Raw genomic sequence first — 25382 nt, forward strand, 5'->3', positions numbered from 1 at the left:
CGGATAGATTTAAGTTTTATATTCTATGTATAAAGTTTATCCAAATAAGTAATATCAAGTCTATAAATAAAAGCTTACCATTAATGTATTACTAAATAAAGTGTTACCCTAAACATTACTCTGGCTGGAATATCTTACTAATAAACATGTTTTTGGCTATATAAATGACAGTGTACTTATAAAATCTACCATGTTTGTCTAATTACATAAAGGTATTATTAAGCAAAGGACACTATTTACTTATTTTAGTTTTACTATGTTATAATTTAATTTTGTGTTAATTATTATTATCACCAAATTTACTATGACAAATGATAATAAATAAACTTATTTATTAAACAGATTTTGATCTATTTAAAAATGAACAATAGAAAGCATTTGCAAAACAACACAAACCACCCGGGGTCTTACGGCATCCCTAAAAATGCCATCCAATACACCAATATCAATACTAACCAGAATGGTTGTGATGGTAAAAAGGCAGCTGTTTGTGAGGAACCGCTCAAACTCTACCCTCTGTCCAACTACACTTTTGGAACCAGGTAATTATAAGATAATTAGTTGCCGTCTACTTTAATGCTTAAGTTGCCGTCATGCAGCTAAAACCAGTCTGAGATTATGTAATCAGTATTGAATTAAGCATTTTGAACGTTTACTGTAAATTTTTTCAAAATTGTGGTGTCTAGTCAACAGTTTTGTAACTCTTTTATTTTCTCATTTACCCAAATATTTAAAAGATACATTTAAATTTATTTTATTTTGATAACTTTCTAGATTTTTATATATATAGCATTATGCTAAGATTTTTAAAGGTTAGATGTAGTTTTATGTTTCTTATTAGTATTTAAGGGCATATTTTTAACTTTTTTTTTAAATATTACAAATGATTTTAAGTAAAACTACCTTAAAAATGAATCAAAAATACAAATAACTGTTGAGTTGTAACAATAACTAAACCATGAATGAAGTCTGTTGATTGTAGTTTGACCCAATCTCAGTGTCTATTTTATGTATCTTAACATTTATGATCAAAATATGAACTAAAAGCCATAGATCAGAATATTTATAAGTTACACATATCATCAAAGTACCTTTGTAGTGTCTAAGTACCGTCAAACATTGACACTGTATATATTATACTTATGTAAGCACCGTCTATCATACTATAGCTCAATATTTCTTACAGTTAATAATACCTCACTAATTTCAGGGATGCGGTGCCCAACAAGGACACGAACAACGAAAGGAAGTTTCAGAGGCTGAAGGAGGAGTTTGAGGTGTCGGGTATGAGGAAGTCCGTTGAAGGAGTGATGATCGTTCACGAGCACGGCTTGCCTCACATACTGCTGCTGCAAGTTTGTATTTAGTTGAATATTTTACACTGTTAAATTGTGTTTTAAATAATGAATGCTACAATAACAGTTTTTAATTTAACTTAAACTTTTTGCTTTTAGTTTAATTATAAAGACGCTTTTTTTTGTTTGCCTTGCATTCTCTTGCCGCAAGTGTGTAAGAATTTACACTACTAAGTTGTTTATATAAATAGCAGAATGCTTCTAACATTAGTTTCTATTTTAACTTATATTTCTAATTTTTAGTCTAACTGTGAAGCTATTTGTAAGTTGTTGTTTTATGATAATGCAGTATGATATTTTTAAACATAAAATGTTTTTGTTAAATTTCAAAGTAAGATAAACTTAATAAAAAAATTGGTCTACAACAATTAATAATTAGAAAATTTATATCTACTTTTGCTGAACTAGCTAGTTATTACTTGTTGTAGACCAAAATTATTGACTAAGTTTATCTTACTTATAAATTTATTGTATATTAAAAATATATATATTTAAAAATTATTAAAAATTAAAAATACTTTTTTAACTTGGATAAGAAATGAAATAAATAAAATTTGATAAGTATATTAAACACGAAAATTCAAGGTTAAATGATATAGGAAAATACAGTTGTTGAATAAGAATATTTAATAGTAACTTAAGTATATGCATTTAAAAGTTATTTTTTAAAATGTTAGCAATCTGCGTTAATGATAAAGCGTTATTTTTACTATATTATTAGTTAAGTGAAAAATTCAACAATTTAAAACACTTGAAACTTAAACAAATTATGTCTGAAAAATTATTTAAAACATTCAAATTAGTTAAAAGTAACTGATTGCTTAATATAAAAATCTGCAAAGTAGTTTTATATTTTTAAATTTTCTATACAAGTTTTAAAGTTTTTGACAAAATCATGCTGGTTTTTGGTTAAAACAAGTATGAGATTGAGTTAATTCAGGTTTCATTACATTTCTTAGTTAGCTGATGTCCTACCATATTTTTTTAATAAATTTTAATTAAATTATTGTTAGCACGAGTAATTAGTTAAAGGTTTCAGACTTTCAGCTGGCTTTACTTTAATATTTGTTGTTTATTATAGTTAAAATTTAGATTTATTATGATTCTCTAATAGGTTTTAAACATTGAAAGTTGAATTTTGTCAATAAATTCTATGTATATTTAAATAATAAAAGCAAGTATTCACAGGCATATACTAAAAAAAACTTGAGCATAAATAGTAGTAATGGCACAAAAACATTTTAAAGTATTTATCTGTTCTGACTCTGAAGTATGACAGTATTGTAAAAACCTTTTCGGACTTCATACGGTCTTAAATTAAGTTTTAATTGAAAACTTATTTAGACAATTTTAACATGTTTGTAGTTATTCAAATATGTATTATTAAATCTAAAACTTTTGAAAGTTTTATACCAAAACCAATGTTAACAAAAACTCGTTGCACTAAATCCAGACCCCCACGCAGGTCAACGCCAACTACTACAAGCTGCCGGGCGGGGAGCTCAACCCCGGCGAGGACGAAGTGAGCGGCCTCAAGCGGCTGATGACGGAAATACTCGGCCACCAGGACAAGGCCGCCAGGCAGGAGTGGAAGGTGGCGCACTGCGTCGGCAACTGGTGGCGGCCCAACTTCGAGCAGAGCCAGTACCCGTACGTGCCGGCGCACGTGACCAAGCCCAAGGAGCACACGAAAGTGTTCTTCGTTCAGCTGAACCACCGGGCGCTGTTCGCCGTGCCGCGCAACCTGAAGCTGGTCGCCGCTCCGCTGTTCGAGCTGTACGACAACTCGAACTCGTACGGGCCGGTGATCGCTTCGTTGCCGCTGATGCTGAGCAGGTTCGACCTGAACTACTGTTGAGGTTGCGGACTTTGAAGAGAACTATGTGTACATGCTGGTTTTTCTTTGTATTTAGCTTTGAGTGGATTTGATTTAGAACTGCGTGTGTGAATAAAATGAGTTTTTTTTTGATGCCTTAGGAATAACGTTTAGGACTTTTGCCAAGATATAAATAGTCTTTTTGAATTAAATTTTTTTCAATGCAGTAAAAACTAACGATGTTTTATAAGGTTCTTACGTTTTAAACTATTAATAGACAATTGAAATAGTGTATGCATTTTTATTTCGTTGCTATAAATAAACTTTGACTTTTACTTGTTTTTTTGTTTGTTTGTACAAATCACTTGTATTAGGAGATTATGTTAAAGCCTGTAGTAAAATATAATTTTTAACGCTTTTGAACTGTATCTGTTTTATAGATTAACAAGTAGTAAATTTTTATCTTAAATCTTTAAGTAGTAAATTTTCGAAGTAAAAAACTTTTTTTTAATTGTTTTGATAGTTAAAGTTTTTGACGTTAGGAAAAGCAAACTTTGAAACATTTACAATTTGTTTACTTCATTGTTTCCAATTTCTAATAGTTTTTCGTTTGGTTTGAAAAAGAGAAAATATGTTTATGAAATTGAATAATTAAGTACTACTCGTTAAGATTTTATAAATTATATTCGAGAAACATTACTAAAAACAATGTACGAAAGAAAGCGTAAGAAGTATTTGACGAGGAGACACGAAAGATTCATGTGCGGTTTTGTTCACACTGCCGTTTTTACCATTTACTTCTTCGAACTTTTGTACGTGCTTCCCACCACTTATCCTGAAAGCTCCAACACCAAGCTGTTTCATTTTGTTTTCGGTTAGTAGTTTAGATTCTTGATAAAAAACCCTAAATATTTCGTTGTTAAACTCAAACAACACGTGTTAACACTTTGCGTGGCACGACTCCTTTAACAGTGTCGTTAACTTTTATCTAATTAGCTGATGTTTCAAAAGTCAACGCTCTGTTATTTCTGAATATCAATCACACAGGCACGGTGATCTTGTTCAACTGGCTGGCTTCATACTGGAAGTTCCTCACCACCGACACGACAAGCGGCAGCTCGATAATGCCTTCCTCGTCATTGCACGGCGGGTGGTTCTACTGCTGGGCTTGCCAGTCTGCTGCCCCTCCAAGGTTTGTTTGGTGGTTGTTGAGTTTGTCTATAAATTTAATTAGTTGTTTATTAGTACTAAATGTTAGGATTAGTCGTAGTTTTTGTTTAGTATGAAGAAATAACTTACGTTTACGGTTATAGTGGTTTACCTTAAATACATCGAGAAACCTTGTATATATATATAAATATTATTTGTTACAAATGTTTGTATAACAGTTGCTACTCAGCTGACACTGTTTCATCTAAAAGAATCTTCGGAGCTTTAAGTAACTATGATAAGTTATTAAAACAGTTATATTTAAAAAAATGTTTTCAATTGCTTTGCCTAGAAATAAAGTATGCTGCTTGAAAAGATTTTTTTCACACAAATATTGTATTTTATGTAATTTTAGTACTCTTATTGTGTATTTTATAAAAATGAGAGGAAAGTTTATTAATATGTTTTGCAACATAAAGATAACAATAGTTACTAATACTTCAAGCTGTAATGAGTAATTAAGTTGTATCTTGTTTGTTTATGTTATAAATGCTCTACAAATAGTTAAGTAGTAAAAAAATACTGCTAACCTTTACTATTTGTTTAAAGTTTTAAAGTCTTTACAACAATTAAATATAGTATTAAGTTTGTTTATTTCTATATAACTTGAACATAAGTATTTCAAATCGCAAAAATAAACAAATAAAAGTTATGTATGCAATACCTTTCTATCATTTTTATTGTTTAAAGTTTTAACAGTTTGATTAAAAATTAAATGCTCAAGCAGATGACGCATAAAGAGGTCGTTACACAATGTAATTTGCACCATTAACTCATCTAAACTGTATTAAAAAACACAGAAAATTATCAAGGTTTGTAAACTCTTAACGTTACGACACAGAAAAACACGAAAAACACAGACAGTTACTTTTTAAACTTTATTATGACGACACAGGTCGTTTCACTGTGAGTCGTGCGGAGTCTGCGTGCTCGCTCGTGACCACCACTGCATCATCAGTTCCAATTGTTTGGGCTACAAAACAAGAAGGTCATTTTTGTATATTACATCATGTTTTGTATTTTTAGAATATTTCAAGAAGTTTAATACTTAAGTACTGTTCAATATGTATTTAACGTTGTGTATTAAAATTTACAATTTTTTGCATTTATCAATGCAAATATTTTTAAACTTTTAGCTAGTAGTTAACAAAAACTCTGTTAAATTCTATACGTCTATCAGTTTATCAAAAATATCAATAATAACTTATAGGTATTTTGTACTGATGACTTTCTACTTTTGGGTGGCCTTGTTGTACGCAAATATCCTCAACTACCCGATTGCTGCGCAGCTTTATGAGACTTCCAGTTGGAGGTATAATATTTTTGTTATCAAGTATTTTTCACATAAAAAAATTACCTTGACAGTTTTAGGAAGTTGATAGCTGTGTCATTATGAAAGTTTTTTATTAGGCAATAGTCATTATAACAGCTCATTAATGATAACTTTATTAGGAAATAATTTTACAGAAGTTATTTGAAAATATTGTAATAACTGTATTTTATTTGATTTTCTACTTGTTTAGAGGTAAATATTTTATTTGATAAAATAAAGTATTTGTTTCCTGCAGCACAATCGTGATATGCATGATGCCCGCTGTGGCCTGGCTATTCGGAATATTTGCCGTCAACATTTTCTCAATACTTTTCATCATCACGATGACCTTCTTGTTTTTCTGTTATTCCACCTATTTGTTTCATTATCACTTTGTTCAAACTATCCAGTTAGTTTTTTTCGAATATTTGTGTTTAAGTTTTAAAAATTTTATTGACATTTATGAATTCTTATTTTTATATTGAGTTTTTGTGTTCGACTTTCAGTTGTAAGAAGTGCAAAAACTAAAATGAACTAGTTATTTACCAAACAATACTTACTAAAGGTCAAACAGATTTATGTAAAATATTGAACTTCACATGCTATGCAAAGTTTAAGTTTTACATTGTCGTTAGTTTAACTTTTTGTATTAAATATGCGATTGGTACTTTCAAATTAATAAGATATTTTATTTTTATTTATTTCAAATCTTTATTGGTAAACTAATTTTTGCTCAAAGAGTTAAGTGCTTAAAATGAAAGATAATTTGCCAAAGATTTTTTTTAGATTGAAACGTAACGACAATGTAAAGTTATAAAATAATTTGTTCTTTTATTAAGAAGAGTCCTCTAATTGGTTTTTCAACAATCAAAGCTATAATAAAAAAATTGCAGGAAAAATAATTTTTTAAAGGTTTACAACCTTATAATTATTTTTTTATTTTTAATTTAAACCAAATAAATCTAAATTAAAGGCTTAAGTTTTTATTTTCAATAAGATAACTTTTTTTTTCACTAATGACTTAAAAAATCAGCCAGAACATTTAATAAAATTGTTTTATAACTTTAATAATTTAACCTCATTTAAACTATTTTATGAAATCGAACAGGCAGCTTTACGATTGAATTAAACTAATCGAAAAAATAAAGTAACCTTTTTCCAATTTAAAAAAAAGTCCGAAGTTATAAAAAGAAATTACAAGTAAATAAATAAACAATAATGAAGTCTCAATAAAATCCTGCAGCGGCAGAAATCAACCATGTTATTTATTTTTTTAAACACATATAAAATACACAATAGTGATCTTAACAAAAAATGTATTTTAGCGGTCGAACGACGCACGAGTTCAAGCACGACAAGGGTCACGAGTACGACATCTCGTGGAAGGAAAATTTGAAGAGTTCCATGGGCGTCAACTGGTGGTACGCGTGGCTGTGCCCCCTGATACCGAGCAGGTTGCCCGGCGACGGTTGCCACTTCGAAACCAGGCAGTTGAAGAAAGTCGAGTTTAAGAACCTGTGATGCTGTTTTTGAAAATATCTAAGCGTCTCGTATATATTTTTTGACATTGCAGTAAGAAAAATTTAAAGTGTTTGTTTTTTTATGGTTTTTGAAACGTTTTAAAATGTTTTTTGTGTGTATATTTTGAAAACATGCAGTTGAAACAACACTTTGTTTTTTTTTTAAGCTTCCGTTTAACACATCTTCAATTTCGTATAAATTTTACTGTGAATTTGTTTTTTCTTTGTAGCAAAACAATTATTAAAATTACTAATAGTTTAATTAAATTATATCAAACAATGATTTTTATTAAAAGCAGCACTAAACTCATATTTTCGGATTAAACAAGTTATAAATTTTACTATTTTGTTTTTATGAAGTATCAATGCTCTGTTTGTAGTATACCTCTCCGTTATTGAATTTTGTTACCAATTAATTATTATTCTTTCACAATATGCAATCAAGACAATGGAAATGTTTGATTAAAGATTTTAGTTTTCAAAGCTGCCAGTTTTAATTATTGTATTATTAAAATATTTATAGTTGCAGTAATGGTTTTAGAGGAAGTTCATTTTATGACTTCTATTTCGAAAATTTTAAAAAGTGCATTAAATATCAAATAAAAGGTTTCTATAACAAAGATGTATTTTTTATTAGTTTATGATGCATTATTTTCAATTGTTGTTTTGAATCTAATAAATTCATAATACCTTATATTACTAATTAAACAACTTTTGTAGAAATTTCTAGTTGAAACAAATCATTAAGTTCTAACAAGTAAAAAATACTATATATAGTTCAGTTTATGTTAATTGTATTTGCAGAAAAAAAGGTTAGTTTAAAAGCATAGTTACTACATAAGTAAACATATTTTGTTTGATAACAATTAGGTTGAATCTGTTCGTGTTATTTATAAAATCTTAATTTTTATATATATAAACTCGCTAAACTATTTTGTAAATATTTTACTATTGAAGTTTATCTCAAAAAATTTTATTGACATATTTTCTAAATGACTTCTTTTCGGTACTAACTTTAAATAAAAATTAGAGACAGAAATTCATTTTGAATTTTTTTTTTTGTTAGTTTAAAATTTTTCGATCTACGCATGTCAAAAGTCATATAGATAACTAAAAATATTTGTAAAACCGTAAAACTTAATGAAATTGTAAGATTATGCGTCATACTAGGTAAATAAATTATCGGTACAATGCAATGGTTGTTATAAAGTAATTTTAAAACTATTAATGCAAAACTTTAAAACACAAGACTAAATTATCAGATACTAAACAAATTATAAAGTTAAGACACTTTCTAAAAAAAATCTATTATAATTTTACGTTGATACCAGCTTTCAAAAGGTCATAAAAAAACTTATTTAACAAAATTTAAAGCTAAAGTACTAGAACTTGAAAGCATTAATAGCAATTTAAATAAAAGGAAACAAACTTATTTAAACTTTCTTTAAAATTAAACACCAAAAACGAAACTTTGTAACAAAGTTACAATAACTTAAACAACAAATTTTTGTTTGCATAAACTTGGCTTAAAAGTTTTTATAAATAAAGATTCTAAAACACTTAAATGATACATATTGTGTCCTTTATAAACAATGGAAAACATTATCGTTATAGATTTTTAAGCATTCTAAGTTATTTAACAAAATTTTGCCGATTGACTATTTATTGGTTTGTTTGTTCCATAGACATACTTTCGTCGTTAATTTCTGTATAAATTTACTTACTTTAACAAAAGTATTTTCACTTATAAAAATAAACAATGTGTAATTTTTTAAGATGAAAATTTAAATTGTCAGAAGAACAATACTAAACCTTTTTAAGTTAACCCTGTTTATCACAGTTGATATACTGGGTATTTTTTGGTCTGACAATGTAGAAAATATAATATAATAAAAAATGTGCAAAAAATAATCATAAATCGCCTACTTCCAAATACTTATACATTTTATTAAACTTCTTCCAAAGAGCTGTAAGAAATCTGAAAAGCTTTAAATAAGTTTTTTTTTTAATAAACACAGTGATTGTTTGCCAATGGTTTTTGAATCTTTTAATTCCACCATTGATCAACACCCAGTTTTTAAGCTATACTTATTTATTTTTTCAAGTTTTGGTTTATTTAAGGTATATTTAGTCTATAATCTCGAATTCAGCTGTAGCTAAACAAAAAGATCTACTTTTTATGCAACTAACATCAATTATAAAGCAAGCTTTAATTTTTAAAACAAAGGTTTTCCTTTCTAGGTAACTTGTATCTTTTTATAAGCATTTAACTTCTTGCAAGCTTTATATTGTAGTTGTTAATGTAGTCCTAAAAACCATTTAAAACCTTCTGATTAAAATATAGAGAATCCTTTTCAAAGGGAAATGTTTTGAAAATGAAAAGATGGAATACTAGAAAAGCACAAAATAAAAAAACAAGAGTAACTAGCTCAATGATTATTTTATAAAACAAAATATTACATCTTATATGACTTTAAATTAAATAAATTGTTTTGCAAGAATAAACAAAGTATAAACAAAAACTAAATTTACCTTTTAGTGAAAAAGCCAATTTCATTAAAGTTCAGTTAGTATTTTTTGAAGAGTCTATACTAAAGTATTTATAATTATGCTGAGAAACACTACTGGACAAAAATATGTCCATATTTTTTTTTACTTAAAATTAAAGTCTGCACGAAAAACTTTAATTAGTTTAAATAAAGTTTCGACGTAATTTTAAAGTATAAACAAAACTGTACTTCATAGAGGCTATGTAAAATACAATATATGGGTACCGACAAATTCTTTAACTTTGGTTGTTAAATTTGAATAAGGGTACACAGTTTTAACTGGTTCAACTACTCATTTTGTCAGTAGAAAATTATTAGCTGAGACTGTTTTTTGCTGAAACATATATAATTGTCCAGGTTTTTATTTAAAATGAATAAAGATGCATTCATCACATTCTTCATCAAGAAAAATCTGTTGCGAATAAAAGTATATTCAAATTAAATATTATCTCTCTATCTTAACTGATAAAAACTCATAATTAAGTACTGAGTAATGTGAATTTGCAGTTAAAAAAAAAATAAAAAATAAATTATTTAGTGTTGTGTTTATACTTTTTATTTGGGTATTATGATTAAAGCTTTTTTTTCTAACTTAAAAAAAAAGATTTGTACTAGACACAACTTCATGTTTTATATACCTTCAACTTCAACGCTTATCTATAAACTTAATATCAACTACTCATCTTTATACTGTAGTCATTTTATTTTTATTAAAATTCGTTATCCAAAAATAAGATCTGTGTAAATAGTCATCTGTGTAAGTGTAATAGTTTCAAAAAAAATATACCTTGCCTTCATTATTTACATAAAATTTGGCAAACACTGAAAAATAGCTGTAAATTTTTGAAAAGCTGAAAAGTTTAAAAAAAGAAAAATATATCAGTAAGTTGTATAAAAGTAGGTACAGTGTGTAGTCTTGATAATTTTTTTTTTATTATTCTTTAGATATTTCGTTGAATTATTTTCTAAAAATATAATATTTTTAAATGTGTATAATAAGAATTTTAAGTCAAGGATTACAATCAAACCAACAATTGCCTATTAATCTAATAAAGAATAATATATCAGAACAAATAAAGAAGTTTAAAATATTTCATTAAATTAAAAAATGTTAAAAATAACTTTAACGCTTTTAAAAACCACTTTTTGATTGCAAAAAAGTATATGTATATACACCAACAATCAGTTCTTTAAACTAACTTTTATTTGCTGTTCATTTTTATTGTTATTACTAATTAAAGATTTTATGATGAATAAATATACGACTAAACAATCTCTATAAAGAGTAAACACTGTTTATTTATATTCGATACCGAATTGTCGTTGTATTTTTGTAGAGTCATAATATTTACAACTTTACTGTAACTAAACATTTGGTTGAATCTTTGAGAATAAAAACACATACTTATTATAATTAAAAAAAAACTAGTAAGTTTTTTTTTTTTATCTAAGCTTAACAAATCAGTAGCGTGATTTAAATAGCAAGTGAGACAAATCATATAAATAAATATATAACTTCAATAAAGCACATCAATTGTTTTTACCTTACACATTTTTACATTTAAAGCTTTCATAAAATGTTTAAAAACTAAAAAATTTATTAGTAAGACAAAAAAAAGACAGCAGTGTGTTTTTTGTTCTAAAGCTTTAGTTATTATAAACAAGGTTTATAAAATAGTTATTGCTTCACAACATTTCATAGTTGTTTTTATAAAGATAAAATACTTAAAATATACTAGTACCACAAGTACTTTAATGCTTTCTCGTTTAAACGCAATAAGCAAAACATCGATTAAAACAAAATTTAAAAAAAAACAGTAATTGTTATTGAAAAAACATCAGCACAGCATTTGTTTGAACAAAAACTCAAACACAAATTTATAATTTAACTACTTAGTAGTTTTGTTATATTACAACATACAGACATTAAAAGTAAAACTTACATAAGAAAACAAAAATGTAATATAAATCCACTTCATCTTTTAGTTCGACTTGTCCTGGACAAGACGTTAAAAGATAACCAAATGGTGTGCGACTTGATAACCGAAAGTTTTTTTCGTGCACCAGGTCTTAGGACCAAATATTTTGAGCGTCTTTTTTTGGCGTTCAATAAAAATTAATTTGGTCAAGCTTAAAAACTCGCGTTTTGCAGTTAAAAAAACTCTCAAATCTTTAATAATGCTGTAAACAAAAATTAAAAAACCAATGAATTTAAATTTTACACTTAAACTTTTTAAGACTATTTAGAGTCTTCCAAATTAAATTTAATCAACTTGATCATGAAAGGGGAACTAAACAAGAAAAACATTCAGTTGGATGTTATAAACCTTTGCTAAATACATATTAATCTTTAAATTACTTGAAAAATATTAAGAAAATTATGAAAGGTTTAGATCTAATTTTTTTTAGAAAGGTTTAGAAAAAAAACTGCGAATTGCAAAGATTCGAAAAATACAGGGTGTAGTTGTTTAGTGAAGTATAAATTATTTATCAGATATATTAAAATATACTTCTCCCTAGATACTTTTTAAACTACTTGTCAATTTTTTTTTCATACTGTTATGTTATTTTTAATTTATAACAAAGTTTTTTGGCATAGATGTACAAAATTTTACTTTGTATTCACACATGTTATAATTAATTTTATTAACATTATTTATCAGATAACTAAGATATGGTATAGTAAACAAGAATCTTCAAAAATTATGTATATTCAAATAGATAAAAAAACCATTCAAACTTAGTAAAATATATATTTACATATAAGGAGAAACAAAAAGTTGATTCGTTGTTTATATGACTCAACACAAGTTTTAAACTAAAGTTTTTATTTGTTTTAGTAATTTTTTAAGCCTTTCGTAAAAAATAAAAATTTCAAAAAAGTTTCAAAAAGGAAAAGTTGAAAAAACACCAATTTTATAAAAAATAAATGAATAAAATTAGTTTTTTAGTTTAATGATTAGTTGTGTATTATTAAAATGTCTTCTTAACTACATTAGTATAACAAATTTTAGAACTATATATACATATTTTTAAACATTTTGTTTAGAAAAATACTTCAATTTCATTACTTGTCCAGTACATTAAAAATAACTTGTATACTAACTAAGTAGTTTAAACTATCAAAACGCTCAGAAAGAAACAGGAAGCATATATTTGTCATTGTGACCACATTTTCAGGTTATTCAAGTTGTTCATTTCAAACGAACAAACAATTTAATCAAATTAATTCGAAAACATTTGTTTCTCGTAACGCAGCAAGCAAGCTTGCATGTAAATTGACCGAGCCAATACTTCTCTCATATAACAGCAGCATATTTTTAGTAGAGAGCAGAATGAATCACTGGAAGTTTTATAAACAAGATGCTTGCTATTGCAGCAAAGTCAAAAGGAATGCAGCAAGCTTGCAAATTTCAAGTTTCGTCACTTCGATTTCTCTCCACATTCATTGAACGTAGTGAGATAAGATGGCTTTCTAAACTCAAGTAAACAAATGTTATAGGCTTTTGTTGCGTAATAATTTTTGTTTTTGTTTGTATTACTTTGTGGCTTTCGACTTTAACATTTGTAGAAACATCTAAGAATAAACTTTGTAATCTATTTAATGTATGTACGGACTTTTTTTTTTGTTGAAAATTTTAACATAAAACAAATTACATATCCTGTATACTTTTTATACTTTTGGAAAGTAAGCTCTCTAAAAAAGGAAGTTAACATGTTAATTCAATTTAAGCTGAAAAAATAAAAATACCTGATTTTAATCAAACAAAATTTTAAAAATAAACAAAATTAATGATTTTTACGTAACAGGTGTTATCTTGACGTAAAAAAAAACGAAAACATAGATCGATTAACAACAAGAACAACAGGATGCGATGTTACTTTTAATTTTTGTTCAAAGCAATCTGTCAGTACACGGCCAGGCACATTCATGTGCAGCGCATTATGAAAACAACAGAGAGTTTCTCATGAATGATTAACAAGGCTGCAATAAGCACTTTCAAAACAAGTAGCTCGCATGTAGAAAAAAACCAAACACTCGACTCAATGGCAAGCTGCGTGTGTTGCTGTTTCGCTACAGCGGCTTTTTTGGCATATTTTGGAAAAGTGCCTTTCCAGCGAAAAAGCTGGATTGTTATCTCGTTACGAGGTTATGCAACCGCTGAGTTTTCCCTGTGGAAAATATCGCCTTGAGCTTGAGTTGTTGTGAAAACATCTATTTTGAAAGTTTCAAGATTGAAAGCGCGTTCAAAGCGGTTTCTCTTTTGCACTTATTTTTAACATTTACTACGCAAAAAAAAAACTTAATGAAATTGTGCTTGCGGTATAGTTTAAAATCTTCTTCTTACATCCAAAACTGCCAGAAATGATATATCTTATTAAACTGAAATTTTATAAATAGATAAGGTAAGCACATTTCATTATCGACATTTTTATTATGCTGCTTGATTAAGAAAGGTAGCGCGTTTTACAACATAAAATTTTACAGTTGATGTTAAAATTTATAATCTACTTTTTATGAAGTTTATGATCTATAAAGTTTATTACGAATATAAAAATTGAGTACTTTTACTTGACAGCTTGTTATTAAGAATAACACTAATACATAACAAAATTAAAAAAAAAGAATTATGCAAAATGCTATAAAATTTATATTAAAACTATCAGTCAACAGATCTAATAAGCTGTTTTATAACTTTAGTATACCAAAATAAATTGACAAAAAATACATGGCTGTTTTTTTAGCTAGCTCAAAACAAGTCGTTTCATAAACGTTTATTTAGTATACACAATAAGCTTCAAATTACAATCAGTTTTGAGAATACTAACAATACAAGAATACCGTGAATTTAAATACCACACATGATATTACATAAGTGCTTTTTATAACGAAACACAAAGACAATGCCTCTATTGTTTAAATCTTAACACAAACTTTTTATGCTTAAAAATAGTAGACAAAACCTTTACGATTTATCAAACTGTGATTTGTTCCAAAAATAACTGTTTAACAGCATATGTAATTTTTTCATAGAAGCTTATATTTTGTTGTTGAAAATTAATACAACGACATATGGAGTGCAAAAAGCCATCGATTAAGGTTCAAACTATTAACCGTAAATAGAAAAATCTTATGTTCTTGACAGTGTGCCAACTTCTGCAAAGTTTCTCCAGACCGAGAAATTCTCTGTTTCTTTATTACAAAACCGTAAAAATCAAATGATTTTAAAACGTCACTTGTATAGAAGCTAGTCAAAATTTTCGAACAAAAAAAAAGTGTGACTAAAATTACTATGAGCACCACGTGACTTTACTACGAACTAAAATCATGACAACTTGTTTGTTTTTCATCGAGAACTACAGAAGTAAAGTTTTTTTTTTAATATTAAATAAAACTTGTGTTTCCAAGCTTTTTATATCTGTTTTAAGAAAACGTTTCAGCATAAATTATTTACTATATAAAGGTTGTAAAGCGCGTGAAGCATGTGACGAAATGTTTGTTCAAATATCGTTGGCGTGCGCGCTTCAACTCGGAATTCAACCAAGTTCACTCCGGGTTGTGAGAATGTCGCGCAATCACGTGCAAACATTTGTTTTGACGCATGGTGCATTTCTGAACGAAAATTTTTGCGGGACTTTTTTTTTGATGAACGTCGAAAAATTTCAGTTTGAAAAAAAATGTGATAAAAAATATTAAATACTTAACACAAATAATAATCCGTATCAATTTTTACCAATTAAATTTGTTTTGAAATTTTGTGTGGTGCATTTCTGAACGAAAATTTTCATGGGACTTTTTTCATCAAAAAATTTCAGTTTTATAAAAATAGTGATAAAAAATATTTAATACTTTATTCAAATAATAATCCGTATTAATTTTTACCAATTAAACTTGTTTTGAAATTTCGCACGGTGCATTTCTGAACGAAAATTTTCATGGGACTTTTTTTTTCAAAAAATTTCAGTTTAATAAAAATTGTGATAAAAAATATTTAATACTTTATTCTAACAATAGTCCGTATTAATTTTTACCAATTAAACTTGTTTTGAAATTTTGTGTGGTGCATTTCTGAACGAAAATTTTCATGGGACTTTTTTCATCAAAAAATTTCAGTTTTATAAAAATTGTGATAAAAAATGTTTAATACTTTATTCAAACAATAGTCCGTATTAATTTTTACCAATTAATTTTTTTTTGAAATTTCACATGGTGCATTTCTGTATAAAAATTTTTGAGGGACTTTTTTTTTGATGAACGTCAAAAAATTTCAGTTTGAAAAAATATATTGACTGAGGGAATTTTGTTGTAATACTTTGGCTTGGTTTCAATGTTGCTGTTTCTACCTAGTAATTTCTGTACTAGTTGTAATTCTTAGTATATCTAGTGCAAACGTAGTTTAAAATGTTTTTTAGCAACGAATCAAGTATTAATTTGTACAGAGTTCTTTGTAATAAAAAAGCTTTATATTTTAGTAATAGAAAAATTTAAAAGTACTAGATAAAAACACCGTTTTAACAAAGTTTTATTTAATAAAACGAACAAAAAGACATCGAAAAAAAGCAGAGGTAAGAAAAATAAAATTAAAGTCAATCGCAAAAATGGATACTAGATTGACTTGAAAAACGTGAAAACGACGCTGAAAACACAAAATGCACACAACAAAACGTACAAACAACAAAAAAAAAAAACGAACTGAAAAACAAACGTTTCAAGGAACATAAAACAAAAACACAGAAAAAGCACACTGATAGCGAGTAAAGAGCGAAATTCGCAGTGTCGAGAGGTAAATAGAAGTTCAGCACCCGAGTGAGACGTTGGTAGGAAACAATTCGACAATAAACACGACGTCACGTGACGTCACCGCAAGTATTTCGTTTTTGTTTTCTAAAAAGGTGTGTTGAAGATAAAAACACTGAAATTAATTTCGCCCTGGTAATGACCTTACCTTAAAAAAAAAACACTGTAAACTTAAAAATAAACAAGGTAAGGTTTTTCAAAAAGCAATCGAAATACGAGTGATACATACGGGAGATTTGTGTAATAACACATAAATCTCCAAATATAAGTTTTAAAGCACAAACACTTTTGTTCTGAAAAACATGCGGTCAAGTGGCATGTGATGTAAACGTGATAAATTAATTTAAATTAGTGTTTCTTCAAACACGCAACAGTTTATCATTTCGCATGTTACATGGCAATTAAAAGGTTATTATGAATGAACCGATTGTGAAAACAATCTTAAAATAGAAAGACTTCTTTGAACGAACCTGTAAAATGTCACAACAGCAGTTGCAGAATAATTTATTTTTTCTAGTTTTTTTAGATTTTTAAATTTGCGTACATACAGCATTTTTACATAGAAAGATTTCCGAAAAACTAATCAAAAAAACAAAAAAAAAACCAAAGCACTAACTAAAAAAAGACCTCATTTGGATTAATTTGTAGCAGTTAAAAAAAAAAGATTAACATTTGACTGAAAACATAATTGGAAGTCAAAATTATTCATGTAAAGTGCAAAAAGGACTGCGAGAATAACAATACACCAGCGAAATATGAAATAAAAAAACTACCAAGCTTTCATTTGCATTAGCAATAAAGTTTTTTTGTTGAGACAAGCTAAATAAAACTTACAAGTACAAATACTGTCTGCACAAAATAATTATTTTTAATGAAAAATATTAAAAAGTTTATCGAAAGATGAAATCGAAAAATTTTTTGCAGAACTAAAAAAAAAAGAACAATTAATTATCCGGTAGTTCCATTTACACAAATATTCAAAAAAAAACCAACAAAAAGTTCACGAAACGGAACCGTCCTCATCCTTGCTTATCATCTGCTGCTGGTCCAAGTCGTGCTGCTTCAATAACGGCAGCACTCCCCCCTTCGCCCCGTCGAACTCGTACACGTACAGGTACCCGTCCGAGCACGCCACCACCACGCACTGCTGCCCCCTGACGGTGGCGAACCCGCACACCGACTTGGTGTTGTCGCGGGGCAGCCGGCAGGTGGCGAAGGAGCGCGACTGCAGGCACATGTCCTGCACCACGGTGGGCAGGTACGACATGGTGGAGTTGACGAGCGAGCCCACCAGGCTGCCCATCCACGACTGGTCCTGTGAAAATTGAAAAAAGTTAGTTTGGTCCTGTGAAAATTGAAAAGTTTAGTTTGGTCCTGTGAAAATTGAAAAGTTTAGTTTGGTCCTGTGAAAACTGCAACGAGGTTTTCTTCAAGACTGATGACCGCTGCGAGCCAAAATTAAAACTGTCGTCGCGCAATGTTAATCTGGCTTCTTTATCCTTGAAATTTAAAAACAGGTCGCTTAAAATATACTAAGCAATATATTTTATTTACAAAGTATATGCTGGTTAAAACTTAAATCATTGTTTAATTTTTAAGCACAAGTGAAGCAAGTAAACAAAAGAAAGTATAATGTTAAATAGCCGAAACTCTTCGTAATGATAATATGTAATAGTTTTACTATCAAATATTTGTAAATGAAAGACATCAATATCCACACAGCTTTTGCAACTTGGTTGGCAGTAGAAAAACATAACGAATTAACAAAAAGCTAAATATTAAAGAAAACTGTTGGCAACAGACTCATCTAGGTGTCAATTCAGTAACAATAAAATTAAAATTTAAAAATAGTAAAATTAAAGTGAACCTGAGAACTTTCAGAGGCGGCTTCGGTGGTTCTGGTCCTGTCCTGGTAGTTGAACTTACTGCTCTCGTCCAACTTGAACACGTGGACCGTTTTCCTGTTGCTACTGACGACGATGTGGTCGCTGGAGGGACTGAAGGCCATGGAGTAAATGTTGGCGAACTGCCTTCCCCGCCTGAACTCGTACAAAATGGGGTTCTGGTCGTTGTCCACCTTGAACACCCTTATTATGGTACCTGAAATTGATTAAAATATTTTTTTTTATAGTTCATTTTATTTTGCTTATCTACATTTGGATAATCCTTTTTTATTTTTTTTATAAGTACTTAGCTTGTAGTAAATTACTGGCATATATATACAAAATATTGTTATTGATTTTTTTCACACAATTTTTTAATTGCTATTGCAATTTAGGTATGAATGTTAAAAAATATTTAAGATGTATAATCTAAACTCTTTTTTTATATAAGAAATTGAGCAAAACTTTTATGTACACTTTACGTTAACATAAATGAATGTTACTCTCTTTGAAAACATGAAATATCCAAACATAAATAAGTGTTAAAACAAACACGATGCATAAAGGTAGTTGTCAAAAAAAACATGAGAAGTGATCAAGCAATTATAGAAAGTTTTATTTAACACTTTATATTTCAATCTAAATTAATTTTAAAAGTTCAGAATTTGTGAAATATATTAGCAAAGAGTATTAGACAAAATTTTATGAAATATAAAACATCATACAAACAAAACTTTTTTTTGTTAGATTTAATTTTTCTTGTTTCTGTATTCAACATTTTTTCAAAACCGCTTATTACAAAACTTTTAAAATAAGGGGTACCCGTAGTTAAACTTATAAAGTGTTAATTTAAAACATAGCACTAATAAATTAACAAAACGCTCTTATACAAGTTTTAAAAATTTACACATACAAATACTAATTAAACACTCATAGACTGTAACTTGCACTAGAGTTGCATAGTTTGGCATAAAAAAATAGCTGAACCAGAAAATTTTCTATTCTCTGCACCAAACTAACTAAAAAAAATAAAAAGACCCAGAAAACTCACCAAACTTGGAAGCGGAGGCGATCATGGAGCAATCGGAGTTGAAGTTGACGGCCGCGATGGTGTTCTGGTGCGCCTGTACGACCGACCCGTTTCTCAGCAAATCGAAATCGAACAACTGCACCTCCCCCCTGTCCCCGCTCACCGGGTACGCCAGCCACGGCTTGCTCTCAACCGGGCTGAGGGCCGCCACCCCGTGGGGGTTGGGCGGGACGTTGTCGATGTGGTGCTTGACGGACATGTCCTCCGAGTTGTGGACGTATATGTTGGTCTCCATGACGACGACGAAGACTGAGCGGTTTATTTTGACTGCGAGGACCGTGTCGGAATACCTGGGTGGAAAGTTTTGTTTAATACTTTAGTAGTTTGCACTAAACTTGTTTTGAAGGTATTAGGTTTTTATAAAAAAGCAGAAACAAATCAACAAAACTTAGTTTTAAGTTTTGCTTTTAAGCACTTACAGTTTTTTAAACACTATCTACAAAATTGAATAAATAGATTTATCACAATAAATAATTTATAAACACCTATAAATTTAATGCTTACTAAAAATATAAAAAACAATCTTAGTCTACTTTGAATAGAACAATGGCTAAAGAATAAGTCCTGTACTAGTATTGATAAAAATCTATTGATAACCATTTAACAACACTTATACTTTCACAACTAGATCATAGACTTAACAATGAGTCTAAAAAATCGTTAAAAAGTTTTAGGTGTTTATAAAATAAAGTCAACAAAACTCTTTTTGTATTTAAAAACTTTTAAGCAATTACATCTTTTTTAAACACTTTTCAATACAAATTCAAATTAGTATATTTAAGACATCATATAACCTATTAAAATTTATAAAACCAACAGTTAATAAAAAGATAAAAAGCAGTCCATTAGCTTTGTCAGATATAACAAAGGTTAAAATCAAGTACTGTCCTAATGATAATAAAAATCAATTAAAACCATATTATTTCACAACTGTTTCAAAAACCAACTGTTGCTGTTTCAATTCTTTATTTCCACTTTTCATGAAGTTAACAATGTGCAGTGTCCTCGACGCAGCCATGCTTGATAAAAACACCAGACTGCTCGTGTAATATCTCTCACATATGCACGCCTTCTCGAAATTTGATCTACATATCTACAAAATTATTTTATTTTAGATTGAAGTAATCACATGCTAAAAAAGTTAAAAATTAAAATTTATTGCACATGTTATATATATTTCAGTGCGATTGGTTGTTTATAATTTAAGTTTCATTTGATAGTATCAAACATTTTGAATGTTTACTAATATACAAAATTTATAACTCTCATCACATTAAAATTAAAAGTTTTAACCAAAAATAAAAGTTCTAATGAAAACTAGTTGTAAAAATTTATCAATACTAATTTAAATATATTTTTATAAAGATCTAAGTACTTATTATTTCAATTAGATTATTTTTGATATTTTGTAATATACACCAGCTAAAGTTAAGATTTAATGCATTCATTGCATAAAATAAAAAAACACTTGCAAATACTAGGTTGAAACTTATGTATAACTATGTTGTAAGACAGATTTTGATTAAAATTTATTTTGAACTGTACAGAACTTTAGTTTAGATTTAGTTATTTTGTATTTACACCGGAACTAAAAAGTAGAACGGTTAAATTATATTTATTTGAATATATAAATACCATTACTACAACTACCAAAATAATATACAACTATTCAATACCTGTTGAACAAAAACTTGTTAAACAGAACATTTGTTTATAAAACAACTACTTTTAAGTGTCTAGTAAGAGCCATATAGAAACTAAATGTCTCTATTTGAACAAAATATCCTGAACCAAACTTAATAATACTAAGGATTTAAAAATCTTTTAATTACTTTAACGAGATACTTTTTTTTTTAAATAACTGACCTGTTTTATTTTCTGCACTGATTCAATATCATACAGGCTGTAACAAGTTTTCTTTCCAACCGACAATGCTAAACAGTTGTGGGAAAAACTTGCATAGAAGACGTTGGACTCATAGCCATCACATTTCATAAAGTTCATAATTTTTAAAGTTTATTTAGTTCTGTCAAAAAAAAAACAGCTATAAAATAAATTTTATGATTATTGAAAACTTTGTATTTCAACAAACTCTATTAAATTTAAAGATTCAATTTATTGTAGTTTCTAGGTGAAAAAATAACTTATAAATGATCAAAAATTTTGAGATTTTTTAAAAGTTTGTTACATTTAACTTTTGAGCAATATATAATGAATAAATTTGCTTTATGATTAAGTTATAAATAGGTGTAATAACAGTTTCTTTGAACAAGAATGTTTATATGAAACTAAATTTGGACTAATATAAATAATTTGGCCATAGGGGGGTTAACACATTTTTTACAAAAATTAACATTGGCTTTTATATGAAAGCTTTAAGTACAAACTACAAGCCAGTTTTTATAGAACTCAAAAATATCATTTAACTTTTGAGATATTTTATTTTTGTAAAAAGTTTCTGATACAAACGTCTGGTCGGCAAACTTTTTATCGTCAATTTTCTCAGAATTTTTAGAATTAACTAAAAATCTATCTCCTCCCTAATTTTTCAAGCAATCTTCTTCAAATTTTCAGGAAATGTTCCTTATATTAAAAGAAAAAACATTACTTTAATTATTAAAAAAATAAAAATTTGATCACAAAAATTAAAAAAAAAGTTTTTTTTTTAATATTAAAAAAAAAACTTTTTTTTTTATTGTATAAAGATTAGACTGTGAAATTTTGAAGAAGATTGCTTGAAAAATGTAGGAGGAGATAGATTTTGAATAAAATAGTTTTTTTTTGCTGTTTTAGTTTTCCCTTCCTATAGGGAGCCTATTATGCGGCCTGACTTTGACTGGTCATATCTCAAAAAATAATTCAAATTTTTTAAAACAATAAAAAGCATCTTGAAGCTTAGAAAATACTCTTTAAAATAAGACCAGCTTGTAAAAAACATGGCTTAGTCAATACAGTTTAGAGAAACACTTTTTCAGGCAGTTGTCTGTAAAATAAACTAATGATTGTTGATACTTATTTCCATTGAATAAATTGTTATCAATCACTAATGCTAACACTTAAATATTCTAAAAGTATACTTGTATGTTTTATTATTCAAAACTTTTACTTTGTTTGTTTTTATGACTACAAAATATGTTGTAGATAGGAAATATTTGTAAGACATAAAGACCTAGTATAAGCCAAGGTACAATATTAAATACTGAGCTTAGTTTTTTTTATTATTAATACCAAACACTACTAACTTCCAAAGATTGTTATAAAAGAAAAAAAAATGTTCTTGTAAGGTTATAGTGTAGTTTTGCACCAACATTATTAACCACAATAAATAATATCATTAACCTAATTGTTCAAATAGTAATGATAATAAATACTTAAATGAGTTTTAATATTTTATATTAAAGAACCATTGCAAACACTAAATAAATAAAAAAAACCATGTACAAAACAATATTACATTTAACTACTTGGAATTAAAATCAAAAAACAGCTTATAAGAAATAACGTTGTTTGAAAAAGAACTTAACATTAAACAATAAAACATACAAATTTATATTTAAACAACATTTTAGCAGCAGCAAGGCGGTCTAGAATTAATCCCCTCTCCAACTGATGAGTATTTATATATGGCTGCAGTATTCAAATGCAAAATTGCGTTAGTATAACACGCAAGCTTTCTCTTAAGCATTTAGAAAAACAAGACTTTTCTCAAAACTTTCCATTAAATCAAAACATTTATCAAATTCATTTTGATATCCTGTTACATTCTTGTTACAGCAATTCACATTTCAATCCTTCAGTTATTTTCTTCAACAACATTTTTGTTGAAATGGTCAGTAGTCAAGAGATATATTGACTGGTAAACATTAATGATGATAAATAAACAAATATTAAAAGTACTATATGTGTTATCATACAACAAAACATTTTCTTATCAAAAAATGTATCTTCAGACTAAGTTTACAACTTTAAGAAACATTATAATTAGTTTATTTTGTTGAAAAAAAATTGTTGATAAAAAGATACTTTTACTCATGCTTATTCAGTTTGTAAGCATGGTAGAGTTAATAATTTTATTAAATATTAAAAAGACTAAACAATTTTACTTAACATATTAGTTTTAATAAATTTAACATAAAAATAATTTTTATTTAAATGTAATTTACAGGGTTGCCATTCAAGGAGGCAAAAACTAGCTTGAATTTATATTAAAAAAAAAATACCTACAGCACACTTCATATTAAACACAGGCTTTATTTAGTTACACTTTATTTAAAAACAACTAAGAGCACGACTGCATAAATATGCTAAATAAAAGTCTTTGAAATAGGTAATACGTAATAAAAAAAGCGATTACTTTTTTAGTTTTGTCAAGTGGGCAGTTATGAAAACAAGTTTGAGAAACCTTGCGTTATGTATGTTACCAAAGTCCTAGTATATTGACATTAAATCTAAGTTTATACTTATAAAATTTAAGCTGTAATGATGTCATTGAAAATCTTTACTTCAGTATTTAATAAAACTTTGTTACGTTAAAGTAAAGCTGTATGGTGGAAAGTTTTTACTGGAAATTGAGATCGAAACCGAAACTAAACAAAAATTAAATGGTCAAACACAAGTTAAGTAGAAATCAAGAAAGCATTGATAACTAAAACAACTCATCCTAATTCAAGTTTAAAATAAAACTGGTCTGAGTTACTAAACAACTTTTAAGCAGTTACTTCTGAGTTAGCCTGAGTGTGTTGCAACTCTAAATATAATTTAAATAAGTAATAAGCTAAGAATGAGACCATAGAAGCCTGTCTAATTTACTAGTTAGCCTTGTTTTGTTTATTTATACCTGAGCAATCAGATACATTTTTACAATTAAATTCAAAGTAGCTTTTGAGATGTTGGGGAAACAAAAGTTAATATCAAACTTTTACTTTTAAAGTTTTAATAAGGTTGGCAAAGAAAAAAAAAACTTTAGGCATTTTTATTGGAAACTTTATACAAGCTAGCTATAAATTTGTATTTAAATAAAAATACTTGCAGTTCATACTTTAAACTGTCATACAACAGAGTGGCCACAATTGTTTTTCTAATTTTTCCAGGTTTTCTAAACTTCTTTTAGGTTTTCTAATTTTCTTCCAGGTTTTTCAGATCTTTTCCAGCTTTTTGAAGGTGCATTGTTTTTCGACTATTATTAGTAGTAAGTTTATTTCAAGTTAAAACACTTTAATTTTGATATATTTAAACTAATTAAATGATACTGAATTACTATTTTATGTTTGTTTTATTCTATTGCAGCCTGTACTAACATTTAAAATCAATTTATATAAATTTTTTATTATACAATTGTTCCAAAGCCTTTTTTATGTTCATATATAACATAAGTAGCCATACAATCTAGTTAAAACTTGCTGTTAGTTTTAATTTATTAGTATTTATTAATTATCAAGTTATCTCATTAAATAACATTTTACAACTAGCAATAATTAATATAAAGTTAAACAAAAATGATAACAAGAACCAAGTGCAAAAACTAAAACAAACTTTTAAAGTATGAAGAGTCAAAATTTATATAACTTACAACTTGTTTTGTATTTCTACTTGCCTCACTTCACACTGGTAGTTTACAATAGTTTTTTTTTATTGCTATTAACATCATTAAAAAAACTACTTATCTTCTGTAAAATACAAAGAACTTTAACGAAAACAGCAAAATAAATGTGAACTCATCATATATGTACCCACATTTTTTAACTTGATGATTGAAATATAAATATGTACATGATTTATCAAGTAAAAAAATTAACTCAAAAAATAAAAAAATACTTTAGAAATAAAAAAGCTATTTTTACTTGTTTAAC

The 25382-nt window shown here is 27.6% G+C and overlaps 3 protein-coding genes across 3 annotated transcripts; 2 read left to right on the forward strand and 1 right to left on the reverse strand.

Moving 5' to 3' along the window:
• Nucleotides 1–346: 346 nt before the first annotated feature.
• On the forward strand, nt 347–3625 carry LOC145831280 (cleavage and polyadenylation specificity factor subunit 5-like). Its single transcript, XM_082938468.1, has 3 exons — nt 347–542; nt 1211–1355; nt 2821–3625. Exons 1-3 carry the CDS (start codon nt 361–363, stop codon nt 3211–3213), a joined length of 720 nt encoding a protein of 239 aa, XP_082794594.1. The 5' UTR covers nt 347–360; the 3' UTR covers nt 3214–3625.
• Nucleotides 3626–3849: 224 nt separating this feature from the next.
• Nucleotides 3850–7735, forward strand: LOC145831792 (putative palmitoyltransferase ZDHHC24). Its single transcript, XM_082939129.1, has 6 exons — nt 3850–4045; nt 4219–4363; nt 5276–5368; nt 5591–5692; nt 5949–6101; nt 7018–7735. Exons 1-6 carry the CDS (start codon nt 3880–3882, stop codon nt 7211–7213), a joined length of 855 nt encoding a protein of 284 aa, XP_082795255.1. The 5' UTR covers nt 3850–3879; the 3' UTR covers nt 7214–7735.
• Nucleotides 7736–16286: 8551 nt separating this feature from the next.
• LOC145831414 (WD repeat domain phosphoinositide-interacting protein 2-like) lies at nt 16287–25123 on the reverse strand. The gene is made up of 6 exons (XM_082938669.1): nt 25103–25123; nt 21400–21559; nt 20481–20626; nt 19495–19823; nt 18428–18660; nt 16287–17875 (listed from the first exon to the last, which is right to left on the reverse strand). The coding sequence occupies exons 2-6, from the start codon at nt 21535–21537 to the stop codon at nt 17561–17563; spliced, it is 1161 nt and encodes a 386-aa protein (XP_082794795.1). The 5' UTR covers nt 21538–21559; nt 25103–25123; the 3' UTR covers nt 16287–17560.
• Nucleotides 25124–25382: the final 259 nt, after the last annotated feature.

This window comes from Thalia democratica, chromosome 3 (genome assembly GCF_965202585.1).
Source record: "Thalia democratica chromosome 3, ktThaDemo2.hap1.1, whole genome shotgun sequence".
In the NCBI taxonomy this organism is placed as follows: Eukaryota; Metazoa; Chordata; class Thaliacea; order Salpida; family Salpidae; genus Thalia; species Thalia democratica.